This window comes from Schistocerca nitens, chromosome 2 (genome assembly GCF_023898315.1).
Source record: "Schistocerca nitens isolate TAMUIC-IGC-003100 chromosome 2, iqSchNite1.1, whole genome shotgun sequence".
Lineage (NCBI taxonomy): Eukaryota > Metazoa > Arthropoda > Insecta > Orthoptera > Acrididae > Schistocerca > Schistocerca nitens.
Genome location: NC_064615.1, coordinates 1,048,436,742 through 1,048,450,975, shown reverse-complemented (window position 1 = coordinate 1,048,450,975; position 14,234 = coordinate 1,048,436,742). Strand labels below are relative to the sequence as shown.

At 40.3% G+C, this 14,234-nt stretch overlaps 1 protein-coding gene across 1 annotated transcript in view; it reads left to right on the top strand.

Annotated features, from left to right (window-relative positions):
• The window catches only part of LOC126237392 (histone acetyltransferase KAT6A-like), a 295,463-nt gene that overhangs the window by 227,749 nt on the left and 53,480 nt on the right, over window positions 1-14,234 (top strand). The window contains exons 8-9 of the mRNA XM_049947479.1: window positions 249-390; window positions 6,566-6,697. Of these exons, the coding sequence (XP_049803436.1) occupies window positions 249-390; window positions 6,566-6,697 (274 nt within the window). The remainder of the gene's footprint in view (window positions 1-248; window positions 391-6,565; window positions 6,698-14,234) is intronic.

Sequence of the window (14,234 nt, the reverse complement as noted above, 5' to 3'; positions counted from 1 at the left end):
TCATGCACAATTTAAGATTTAGGGCATTATCTTCAGTAATTATTAACTGTGCTTAGGTGTTCATTAATTAATTTCATATTAATTTTTATGTGAACTTCAATTGAAACTGTATGCTTCACACTTCACGTTAATGTAGATGTGTGTGTGCTAATGTTTAAGGTCAATAACAAAACATTTTTTATTGCAAAATTTGACTGTGATGAATTATGGTATTGCAATATTACATATGTCTTATTTGTTGTTTTTAGATTACCAAAACTCTTCCTGTGTGAGTTTTGCCTTAAATACACAAAGAGCAAGGCTGTGTTGGAAAGGCATCAAGATAAGTGTACTTGGAGACATCCTCCAGCGACAGAAATCTACCGTCACAAAGATCTCTCTGTTTTTGAGGTATTTCATTGAGAAGAAATAATATAAAAGAACATGCTCTGCTGTTTTTGTTAATTGCTGTAGTTAACTTGTTGTGGCAATTGAGGAAATATAATAATGAGAGAAGTCAGAAAAGGTTACTGTGTACTTCATAAGACCTCTTCATTTAAAATACTGTCACCCCTCCTTTCTTATTACTTGGTATGTGACATTTTGTCCCTTTGGTAATAGTGTTCTTTCTTTTTGAAATTATTTGAATGAATTCCTCATGTGTTTCCATCTCCATTCACACACATGTGCTCCAGTCACATCAATCTGGCCACTGCATATGTTAGACATCAGTGTGCAATAACCACTCACAGACAGCAGGTGGCAACACAAGCAGTGGAGGGCATATAAAACTTGTCAGGGAGATGAGGAAAAAGTGCAGTCGTCATCGTAATCTGGAAGTGGAACGATTTACCCAACATCCATTAGGGCATGATCATTGGCTTTCATGCCAAGAGTGGAAGCTTTTCCAAAACAGCTAAGTTTGTAGTCTTGTAGCCTTGGTTAAGGTGTACTGTGCTTGACAAAATTTCACTATCCAAAACCAGCACCGAGGCAGCTGTAGTGCACTGTGGCCTATAAATGACAAGGGCGACTGATGACTGCGGTGATGTGTACAGGCAAATAGAAGTGCATGTCTTGAGAAACTGAACCAAGAGGCTACCAACAACCAGTCATCAAATGTTGCTGCATATGGGTCTCCACAGTAGGCTCTTAGTTCATGAACCTATACTGACTTCGGTTCATCGATGACAAAGTCTGGGATTTGCACACCAATACTACAACTGGACATCGACTGAGTGGAAACAGGTGGTGCTTTCAAATAAATTGTGTGTATTTTCCATTTGACAGACTACTGTTGGCATGTATGGCATGAAATGTCTGAAAAGAAACACTGTGCAACAACATTATTGCCTGTGGGATGCTTTTGTGCCATCCCCTAGTTATCTTGTAATTCTGGAAGGCACCATGGATCAACACAAGTATAAGTATGTGTCTATCCTTGGGGACCACATACGCCCCTACATGCATGTTTTTACCTCTGCAAGATGGGATCTGCCAGTGTGACAATACGACATGTCACACATCTCGCAGTGTACGTGCATGGTTTGAAGAGCACCAGGACGTGTTTACCATACTCCCCTGGGCACAAACTCCCCACTTTTCATGCATGGATCCTCGACTGAGAAACCTAGTGAAGCTGGCTGTGGCACTGGAGTTGGCATGGCTTCACATTCATCAGACACTTCCAGAATGTCATTGCCCTCTTCCTACACGTCTCACAGTGAAGCACTGCAAGAAGTGGTTGCTCTGGCGTTTGACAGATGGTCACGTCAATGGGACTGGAGAGTGTATAATTATTTGTCTAGAAGATCAACTGAACTTAAGACTGACCATATCTCGATTTAGTATGTGTTAACGTATGAGAGGCATTTTAGGATAAAGGGAGGAAGATGTGGACAGCAGAGGAAGAGAGAACATAAGCTACAGGATGTGGGGTGGGGTCCACCAGAGGTGGTCTATGTGTGGGAGGGGGGAGTTATAGGTACGGAAGTAGAGGTGACAGAGGTACTGGACCAGTTGGTGCTGTAGTGTGCAGCATGTGTAGCAATTGAATTGTCAAGTTCACAGTTGAAGATGCAATTTGTAGGGTAATCGCAGAACTGTTGGTATATACTGTGGCCCTGTTGATATGAGTTACGGAATGAATGTTTCTGTCACTGGTAGGGGCTGGTGGATAGACATTTGGAACTGAACATATCTACCTCTACTTATACGCTCCGCACGCCACAATACGGTGCATGGCAGAGGGTACCCTGTACCACTACTCATCATTTCCTTTCTGGTTCCACTCACAAACAGCATGAGGGGAAAAATGACTGACTGTATGCCTCCATATGAGCCCTAATTTCTCGTATCTATCGTATTTTTGTGGTCCTTACGTGCTGTGTATGTTGGCTGCAGTAGAATCATTTGGCAGTCAGCTTCAAATGCCATTTCTCGAAGTTGTCACAATACTGATACTTGGATCGAATGTGGCAGAATTGCCTGTGTGGTGTTAGATTGGGAGCTGTGTAGGGTGGAGGTTGTTAGGATACAGAATGCTATTTAAGTAGAAGAAATTGGAGGGCTATTATTCTTCCCAGTCCTGATGAGAAATAGTTGAAGAGCTTAGCTGAGGTTTTTTAAGGCTTGGGTCATGTTGATACATACGAGAAGTTCGTGTAAAGTCAATGAAAATCATAACTCACTTCTGTACAATGGAGTAGGAACTGTATAACATTTCATCACAGTCTTTCTGTTACAGTAATTTTTGAAAGCAATTACATCTGTTATTTCCAGTTTCTACTTCTTCATGAAATGATAAGGTACCTTATTCTAGAAAATGGGTTGAGTTTATCCTTTCTGTTGCTGTAGTTTTTAGCTAACAGGTTTTAAGTTCTGTAAATACTGTACATTTAGTCTGCTTGTACTATACTATAATAGTGAGCTATAGCCATCAAGTGAATTTCATCATGGCTCTTATGTAGAGTTATTTTCCTGATCAATAATGAATGAAGGACCCATATATTAAGTATTACACATGTTGTACCATATTTACTTGATTATAAGACCAGGTTTTTTCCCAAATTCGTGATTTTAAAACTACAGGGTCACCCTGTATTTGCATATTAAACTATTGATGCTTATGTTAATGGTTTTTCATTTTTTATAATAGAGGGAAACATTCCACGTGGGAAAAATATATCTAAAACCAAAGATGTTGTGACTTACCAAACGAAGCGCTGGCAGGTCGATAGACACACAAACTAACACAAACAAACACACAAAATTCAAGCTTTCGCAACAAACTGTTGCGTCATCAGGAAAGAGGGAAGGAGAGGGAAAGACAAAAGGATGTGGGTTTTAAGGGAGAGGGTAAGGAGTCATTCCAATCCCGGAAGCGGAAAGACTTACCTTAGGGGGAAAAAAGGACAGGTATACACTCGCGCGCACACACACACACACACATATCAATCCACACATATACAGACACAAGCAGACATATTTAAAGACGTCTGCTTGTGTCTGTATATGTGTGGATGGATATGTGTGTGTGTGCGCGAGTGTATACCTGTCCTTTTTTTCCCCCTAAGGTAAGTCTTTCCGCTCCCGGGATTGGAATGACTCCTTACCCTCTCCCTTAAAACCCACATCCTTTCGTCTTTCCCTCTCCTTCCCTCTTTCTTGATGAGGCAACAGTTTGTTGCGAAAGCTTGAATTTTGTGTGTTTGTTTGTGTTAGTTTGTGTGTCTATTGACTTGCCAGCGCTTCGTTTATTTTTCATTGTTCGGTAGATTGCTGTGAGCATCATCTTGTATTTACACATGAAGCTTGGGCTACTGAGATTATGTGCAAATTTATTTTAAAGAATTTGGAAGGTTAAGTATGGCAAACAATACTTGTGCTCAAACAGGTTTGAGATTTCCCAATACATCAAAGTGCTCAGTACAGTATTGACCTCACTTGACAACCATGAGACATTAGACTCGAGCGGTGCTAATTCAAGGGATATGCGAGAAACTATGAACTAGCCTCCACAAAAGTCTATTGCTCTGCTTAAAATTCGATGATTTTGTAAAATGCAGGATCACATAGAATTTCTTACTATCTTCTTACAGACTCTTGTTGTATTTTTAACAGTTTTGCAATAAAAGTTCTGATACATGTTTGGTTACTGAATAAAAACATTTATGGTGTTTTTTCATAAATTTACCATTGAAAGACGAAAATGTTGTCCTTCAGGAACACAGGAAATTATGAACACAAGCAAATATTTTATTTGATTGTGAGGTATTTTAATAATTGAGCAAATGAGTTTGCAAATAGGAAATTCAGTCGCTGTTTACATATTAGAATACCTGCTAAAAAGTTACCATCTTTTAATCGGTTTTAGAACAAGTTGGTGACATTCAGATGAAACAAGTAACAAAATTAATCTGGAATTAAATGTCTAAAAATGAAATAACCTATGTTAAACTGACTATAATTATTAACGTAACACTAAATTATGGTGGCAAGACACATTGTAGAGATAGTGCCAACAAACATTGCTAGATTGTGGGCTGAGTGTAGTTTTGAGAATTTTACTGAATCCTGATTGTGATATTTCATTTATTGATTTATTTATGACATTAGTGTTACATATGATCTGCAGCCTAGAAGACATTGCAGTCTGTGTTTCACAGTTGCTCAACCACTGCATTACAGAAGTGTTGGAAGGGGGTGGGGGGAGTGATACAGGCTTCACTGAGAACTAGGATGAGTGCCAGGAGGGGAATAATGAGCTGGCAGCAAATTACAGGGTGCTGACAGCCATGGGAACCTATTCCATGTCCTTTGGCTTTTTATGATAATCTATGACATTTAAACTGCAGTTTACCTGAATATGTTTGAGTCAACTTTAAAATTGGACAATACACCAAAATCTTATACATTTTAACAGGAGACAGTGAAAGTATAGGTAGGAGCCAGTGGGGTACTTGTATCCATCCTCCAACAATGTTGTCGATGCTCCCTGTGAGGTATCACGAAAATGGAAGGGGGTGTGTCAGCTACTGGTTCTGCACAGCCAATGAGAGAGCTGCGGGCAGACGATATGTTTGGAAGCAATAAACTTGTAGATTCTCATCTCAGTATAGAAATGAAGTCCGGTATGAATTTGGCAAAAAATAGCTGCATTCTCAGGTTCCACCATAATCACAACCTCAGCTATTGCAACATATTTGGAAAGAAATGGTGAAATATTTGTGACAACGAAGATATAAATTTCACAACTGTGCTATTAGGATGAAAGTGATGATTAGAAATAGTGAAACCACAGACAACAGGATCAGTAACCGAAAAGGTAGTGAAGGTAAAACTGTTTATTTCCTTTTATTTTATTTCTTCTTGTGTTATCAAAATGGCCTAAGTTTAAAGTAGTTATAAACATTTTAGACGCATACTTGATGTCAGTAAAACAGTTTGTATTTTTAAGTAGTTGGAATATGTTTGAAATAAATTTTTCTCAAGGAGACGCATAAAAAAGACGGTGGGTCACCTTATATTCTGGGTTGCCTCCTACTCTGGTAAATATGGTACATGTGCTTCCTAATCTTTCAAAACATTGCCATAAGATGTCACTTCTGTGTAAATTAAAAAGTGTAGGGGAAATAGTACAATCTTCTTTTTCACCTTCTTATTCATCTACTTCCTTTGTAAAAATATTGTTTTCCAGTAGTGGCGATTTCTGAATGTCTGTACATGCTTTTATTACTTTAGACAGTTCTGTAGCGTGGTTAAATTCTGTCATACATCCTATAAATATTTCGGTGATACTCTAGAGAAAACCTATGTACTCCACTAGAAAGGTAATATCTGGCTATAATTTCTGAATATATTTTACATACTATATTGAGCAGTGGAATAACACCATTTCTACAGTTCTCTCTTTTTAAATCAGTATGGCAATGACTAGTCCCCTCTTTTCTGCCACATTGAGTCCAACAGTTACGTAATAAATGTATAAGTATCTTTACTTTCATTGATGGGTTATTTATAAGTGTAGTGGAACATAATCAAAAAATCAGTTCTACTGTCTCTATTGTCACTGCAGTATGCAACTGAACCCCTTAATAAGTCGCTGTCTTCATTTCAGAAATTTAACTCTGTGCTGGAAGTAGTGACAAGAACGTAAAAAATGCGTGATTGTTAAGTGCATAAAGTATATATAATGGTATTACGTGGTAGAAATCTGTTTTATATTGGAACTGACGAATTTGTTACAGGTTACATTTCATAGCCTTGTAACAGATTATATTTCATAGACAGTATTGCTTAATAGAAGTTGCTTTGCTAAATCTAGCAAATGGTTGAAACCATGAGTGTTTCCACAGTGTTGGGAGATGAGAGTAGAACAATGGCACACACATTTATGATAAAGCCATGTTTTCCGCTTTGGAATTAATTTATTGTTCTCCTTATTGTTTCAGTGTCCTATTATATTCTGGGCTTAGTAACTTTTGTCATTATTTCGTGTATAGGTAAAAATGTTTTAGTTTATTGTTAATGTTGTAGATTTTGTGATGAAATCTGAAGTGTCAATAAATTTCCTTTTCTTCCACAGGTGGATGGAAATGTGAACAAAATCTACTGTCAAAACCTCTGTCTCTTGGCAAAGCTGTTCCTGGATCACAAAACTCTTTACTATGATGTGGAGCCATTTCTGTTTTATGTGTTAACCAAAAATGACAAAAAGGTAGGAACACCATTTTAGCTATAAAAAGTAATTAAAAAAGTCACAGAAATAAAACACATGCACACACAGAGGGAGTAAGTGTGTAAATGAGAATGAGAGAGAGGCAGATTCTTTTATCAATCACAAAGACAATTTGGGAGGCAGCAGCCATGGGAAATGCATAGGCCACCAGTTAAAATAAGTTATATATAGGCTACCAGATAACATATTTTGAAGGAAGGCTGTGTATGCCAGAAGCAGCTTATAAGCAGTTGTTAGCGTCCCTCTTAGATAGTGAATGGACATAATTTAGTTGTAATATGGTGGATGCAGAGGAATTATTAGCAAAGTTTAAACTGATTGCAAATCATGCTGTGGAGAAGTATGTGCCAAGTAATTTAATTAAGGACAGAAAGTTTCACTGTGGTTTCATAACAAAATTCACAAATTGTGAAGAAGCAGAGACTGTTGCACTCCCATGTTGCAAGAGAAAGGGGAAATGTCAACAGGCCAAAGTTAGTAGAAATTCACGTGTTTATAAAAAAAAACACTGATGCAGGAAAGATAAAACTGCTTCCACTGTCATACTTTCATGAAGGATCTTGCCAAGAACCTGAGAAAAGTATGTCGTACGTAAATCCACTGTGTAGGTGAAAGGCTTCTATCCATTTACTTATCAACTAGCCTGGTGTGGCAATAGAAGACTCTAAATTGAAAGCTGCAGTCTTAAATTTCATCTTTAAAAAAATGTATGTACAGGAGGATTATACATGCGTACTACTTTTGACTTTCACACAGGCTCCCTTAAGGAGGATATATAAAAGAGGCACCCCCAGCATTGAGAAGCAACTGAAAGAGTTGAAATCAAATGTGTCACTAAGGTCCAGATGAAATCCCAGTTGTATAGAGAGGCATTAGCCCAATACCAGCTTGCATTTATTGTGAATCTCTCACCCAGCACAAAGTCTCAAGGGATTGGAAAAAGACACAGGTGACTCACAAATTTATAGACCCATATCCTTAACATCAGTATTCTGCAGAATTCTCGAACATACTAAAGTTGAATATAATAAATGCTATTCTGACAGTAAAGATTCTGTCCACAAATCACCACAGATTTAGAAAGTGTAGCTGTGGCAAAACTGTTTTTATCACTAACTGTATCTCTTTTATTAATTACATTTTTAACTTTGTCTAACAGATCTGAAGATGGGCAGCTAGCCCGAAACCGGTAATTGAAAATAAAGTATAGCGATCGAAGACTGAAACGCCATATTTTATTAATGAACGATCGCGGAATTCCCATTCAGACAATTATGTCTAGTTTTGATAAAACTCTGTTTGCCCTTTTCTTGCCTGTGTGCCACTGTAGGCTGTTTATGAAGGTCAGAGCATACAGAATAGGTACACAGGCATCTGAACAGCTGAGAGACCTCGTAAGCGATAGAACCCAGTATGTCATCCTGGATGGTGACTGTGGCACCAGGAGTGTTGCTAGATTTTTGTTACTAGTAGCTTTGATCAACATAAGACTGTCAAGGAGGTGCTATGTGAATTGAAATGGGGATCATAGAGGGAAGACTTAAGTTCTTTCCAGGAAACACTATTCACAAAATTTAGAGAATAGACATTTGCAGCTGACTGCAGAATGATTCTGCTGCCACCAGCATACAAGATAAGAAAAATATGAGTGCATATAGACACTTGTTTTTCCCCGTACATAGTGTTGTCGACTCTGGATTTCTCTCGAATGCAAAATTATATTTTATAGATGGACACGAACACATTTTGTCACCGATAACAGTGGCTTCAGTTGCCAGAGACTGCAGTCTTGTGTGTGTGCGTGTGTGTGTGTGTGTGTGTGTGTGTGTGTGTGTGTGAGACGAAGGCCATATTGGCCAACAGCTAATTTGTGCCAGCCCCCCCCCCCCCCCCCCCATCTGCGACGCAGCATCTTCACTATATGGTGAGTAGCTACTTTCCTTTTCATCATATTGTTACATTCCATCCTCCATTTTCCATTGCTTGACTAAAAAACAATATTGTTATTACCCCAATTGTGCTAATGAAATTTGCAACTACATGTTAACACACACCTTGAAATGCAAAGACGGTTCAGAATTAGGTTGTGCATCTGCACTGAAGAAGGTGTATCCAATGCCTGTCTGGGTGAATCAACTATATGAATGCATGGTGTCTGATCTTACAGGCATATCTGCAAGAACAGACACCATGTGGAATCCACAGCTGTGTATATTGCAAGGGGGGGGGGGGGGGGGAATAAGGGATTACTGATGTCAGCTGCATTGGACATTACATGGACAAGTAATGGATTCACCCTCTTCAGTGGGGATACACAAACACGTCAGACTTCCTGTGGCAATCTGAGAGCAGTGGGTATGGAGGAAATGGACAGGGACTGCGGATAGGTGCCACTCGTTGAGAATGTGGGTTGGCTGTGAGGCGTGTCTACACAGTTGCAATAGCACTGTATCCTGGATGGCGCAGTGGTTCATGCACCTGCCTACTAAGCAGGAGATCCTAGATTTGAATCATCACTTGTCGCAGCAGAATCTGTGTAATGTCCAATGCAACTGACATCAGTAATCCATTTCCTTTCCTTTCCTTTCTCCCTCCTCTACCTTCAGTATACATGTATATGGAACATGTGTTATGTAAAGGAGGCCACACATCTGCACAGGATCATGTGGATGCAATTGCTAACTTATCAGCTCCTAAGAAACTTGGAGAACTTCAGTCTTTCCTGGGCAAGGCAAAGTCAGTATTATGAGAAAGTAATTCCCAATGCGACCCAGATTTTCTGTCTGCTTGATAATTGTCAGAAAAAGTGTCAAATTCATGTGGTCAGAGGTGTGCTGGGAATCTTTAGTGCAACTTAAAAAGTGCTATAAATCGACCCATTGTTTAGCAGTGTTCCATCTCCGCTGACATATCAGTTTGTGGCAGTGGTGCTGTGTTGTCCCACAAATATGTTGATAGCTCAGTACAACCTATTTTATGTGTATTTAAAATATTCATTGGGGCATAAACGAATTATTAGCAAACTGAGAAAGAGGCACTGGCCATAATATATTGCATCAGGAAGTCTCACAAATATCATTGTGGCACTAAGTTTCACCTGATCACCAGCCACAAGCATCACATTTTTCTATTCTGTATCTATCCAAATCTTTTTGACAAGATGGTTCAGTGACTACGATGGCGGGTTTTGTGCCTGAGTAAGTAGACAGACAAGATCCATTATCAGCAGTTCTCTAATACAGATGCACTTTCCTGTTTGCAGAGTTTGACAGGCACAAAGGGCTTTGTTCTGCCTCAGAGACCAATCGGACACACACCTGCAATGAATTTCAGATTACAGAGCATGAAGTGGCGCCAGAAACAGGACATGACTTGCTACTGTGCAAGGTGTTGTCTGCTGTACAGTGGGGTTGGCTAGACCATGTACCTAAGGGCACCTATTTTTCATTACGACAAGCATAATGTCACTGATGGTGTCATATTGTTGGCTGCAGGTGATTCTGGGCTCGATCAGCTCCACCATAGTATTTCAACCTTTGGCCCGGACCACCTCTGGCAGAGAGTGCATGTTAATTTTTCTTTGCTGTTCCTAGTAGCATTGTGGTTGCTCATTGTTGATGCCCTCTTCAACTTTCCCAATGTGGCAAGGATGGCTACCACCACCACCACCACCACAGCTACCCTATTCATCATACTTGCAATAGAGGCAGCCCATTCCACCCTGGTCTCCGACAACAGCCTCCTAGTTTGCATCATCTGTGTTTCAGGATTTTTGTCAGTGCAGTGGCATTGAGCACCTGATCCCAGCCCCTTCCCACCTTGCATCCAGTTCAGAAGCTGAGCAGATTCCGGAAATAATAATGATGGCTGACTCTGAGTGTCCTCGCCACCTACCAGTCCACCGCCCTGTAGTTGGCCATAACTCAAACTTCATAGACACACAGACCCCACTCCCTTGACCTGCTGTGCCCAACTTGGTGTGTGCATGCATACAGCCACATAACCACCTATTACCATGCAGCTCTCAACTCGAGGACCATACTTTTGACTTGAATGACAGGTGGATCCAAGGTATCAGCAGCAGGAGATTGTGGCCAGCCAGGAGCACCTAATAAGACATTACAATCAGATCTGGTCACAAAAAGAGCTGTCTCTCTCCCTTCCCTTCTGCCAACAACTGTGCAAGATCTATGAAAACATGCCTGCTACTGCTGCAGCCTCTGCCCTTGGGTTCATTGTCGACAATGGCCAATGATGGAAGCTGATGCAAGTGGAAGCAGTTCCAACGCCTAGACTACATTTGGGTCCCACCAATACCAAGGAACCCTCATCACACACTTGACAGATGCTAAGGCCTAATTGTTTTTATCATCTCCTAAATTTCTAGCATCTGCTGTCCAACAGGCAGGACCAAGCTGTGCCCCACTGATTGGTCGGCAGTCCCTCTGCCCACACAGATATCAAACTTGGCCGATCACATCAATGATCTTTTGTAGGAACCTTTGGTGGGTTTTCTGGCACCTTCCCTTCCTTGACAAAGTTGGCACAGGCTGGGTCATTCCTGGCTCTACGTACCGATTAAAGGAGAGGTGTTGAGTATCCAAAAGTCATTTGGATTCTCCTCCCAGCTCGAGTATCGATATGGAGAACAGGTTAGAGGTGCTCAGGCAGCATACTTTAGCTGTGCTCAGGCAGCATACTTTAGCTGCAGCTTGCTCCAGCATGAGGTGTCACCACAACCATATCACGTGGAGCCATCTACTGACACAAGACTGCCAATGTGTACCATGGCTTGACACCTTCCACTCAAGTCTTGCTAGTTGACTGAAGCATTAAGTATGTTCCATTGATCAGTAGAATTTCACCTTGCCTGAATTACTACCAAAACTGTTAGTATACAATTTAAACAACTTTGCTGTATTCATTTTTGGGTAAGCCATTCACTTCGTGAACTCCGCTGTCAGTGACCTCAGGAACCTCTTACTTGTTACACCACCTCTCTGCACACCGCCAGTCATAAACTGCGTTCTATCTTCACAGAGTTGGAAGAAAACTGTGTACATATCATGATCATAACAGTAGGACCAACCACCTGCCAATAAGTTAGCATTATCTGTAGTGGAAATACAAAACTGTTATATACAATGGGTCACTGTTCGTCATGATGCTTGGTGCACTATTTTGTCTTTGCTGAAAGCAAATTGTGGATATAAAGGGATTTAACTCAGTAGTGAATCAATAGCTGCTGTTTTATTAAAAAAGATTCCTCACCAAACATACTGTCACAATTACTTAAGTCTGTGGAAATATGTATAGCAAAAAGGCTCATTAACCAGGCAGTGCCTATCAGTTGGTTAACATGTGGGATCCTATTATTTTCACAGTTTGCCCTGGGTGAAGACAACAAAGTACAATGAGAGTCATGGGAAGCAGCAGCCCACATTGTCTTAGTCATTAAGCATTTCCACCATTGTGGTTGCTGCCTGTTGGCAGTGCTGTTGATTGTATTGATACCATCATAGTGGATCCGCAAAATGCTATTATGAGCTGATTATTTGTGCAATGTGGATAGCCAATGTCAGTCCTCAAGTGACGATGTTTGGCAGGTGTCCAGGTGAAATATTGTGTGGTAGAAGACAGCGACCAGCTGCTCCCCTAATATATCGTCTAGTACTCTTGACATTATTGCAAATTTATTTGTGAACTGTGAAATACTTGTCTGGAGATAACTGAACCAGTTAGATACTTTTGGAGGGGGGAGTTACAGTTGCTGTACAAAGTCACATTTCAAATAGAGGACTTTTCCACAGTTACACTAATTTTCTTACCGCTATTAATAGCCAGTAGACATATCTCTAAGTTATGTAATTGTCTAGTTACATTAGTGAGAGAGGCATTGGCATTGTGGAATTTGACAAAATTCATACTCTTCTCTATGACTTCATGATACTGCTATATTTCAGACTTTCTGCACAAAGTCCTCTTAGTGGACAAAACAATATGTACTTCATACTTCTTTCCCAACTCCAGCCTGGAGTTTTTGTTTCATCCTTCATACAAGACCTCGCAGACTCCTAACCAGCTGTGGTGGATAATGAAGAGCACATAATTGTAGTTGTTCTAAAATATTAATTGGTTCTCGTTGTATAAGACTGTCATCAGACTTCAACATGTCTCGGTTTAAGAATGGTGAAAGAATGATGTTCACTTGGAAGAGACAGAGACACACTGGAAGGTTTCAGATATAATGTAAATGGGCATTAAGGGGTTTTGAAACCACATTTTAAACTGCAAAACATTTCCAGGACCAAATGTGGACTCCAGCCACATCTGAAAAGCAAAATAAATCTGAAGAATTTCAGAAAGCTAGGAAAGGAGGGATATGGGAATTGGATAAATTAAAACTAGCACAAGACGACTAAGATGACTGACAAGTGGTGGTGGTGGTGGTGATAACATACGAGGTATTAAATTTAATTGATGGAAGCAGAAAATATAAAAGTGCACCAATAGAAATTGATAAAAATGGAACATGATAAACCATCTGATCAAAAATATTTGGACTCCTATTAGTTGATATTAATATGACGTGCACCCATTCTTTGCATTTATGATGACGTGCACTCTGCTGGGGACACTTTCAGTGAATGTCTGTGGAGAAAAGCAGCCTATTTTTCCTAGAGAGCTGAAACCGGAGAAAGCAGTGCTGTGGTCTTGGTTGAAGTTAGCATTCTGACTCATCCAAAAGGAGATCCACTGGTTCAGTTTGAGGATACGGCCAGGCCAGACTGTTTAAGGAATGTTAATGTTGTGTTATTGTTCACAAACCATTGCCTCACAGATGCTGCTTTATGACAGAGTACATTCTGATTCTGATACAGCCGTCGTCATCCAACTGTGTCTCTACTGTACTCAGTACACAATGCTGTAAAATGTGTTCATATCCTTCCACATTTAATGTTTTCTTACGTGCAATGTGGGGCTACACCCTAACCCCAAAAGACACCCCCATATTGTACCACCACTGTCTCTATACTTCACTGTTGGCACTAACATGACTGCAGGTAATGTTCTCCAGGCATTCGCCAAACCCAAACCATTCCGTTGCATTGGCACAGGGTATCCTGTGATTCATCACTCCAAATCACTCATTTCCTGTCATCCACTGTACAGTGGCATTGGTCTTTACAGTGCCTAAAGTGTCACTTTGCATTGAATACAGAATGTGTGGCTTATGAGAAGCTGCTCGACCATTCTTCTTAACTTCATATGTGCAGTCATTGTGGGTAGCTGGACTGCAAATAGCACTTTGGAACTCTTGTGATTCCTTCCACTGAGTTTATACAGGTCCCCCCCCCCTCCCCCCCACTCTCCGTAATGCTCAGTGGTTGTTGTAAATCAGTACATGAGGCGGTCTATTTGGTCTTAGTTTAGCTGTGGTTTATCCTTCATGTTTTCACTTCACATTCACATTGCCAACAGCCAACCTGGACTGCTGTAGAAGGATTGAAAGGTC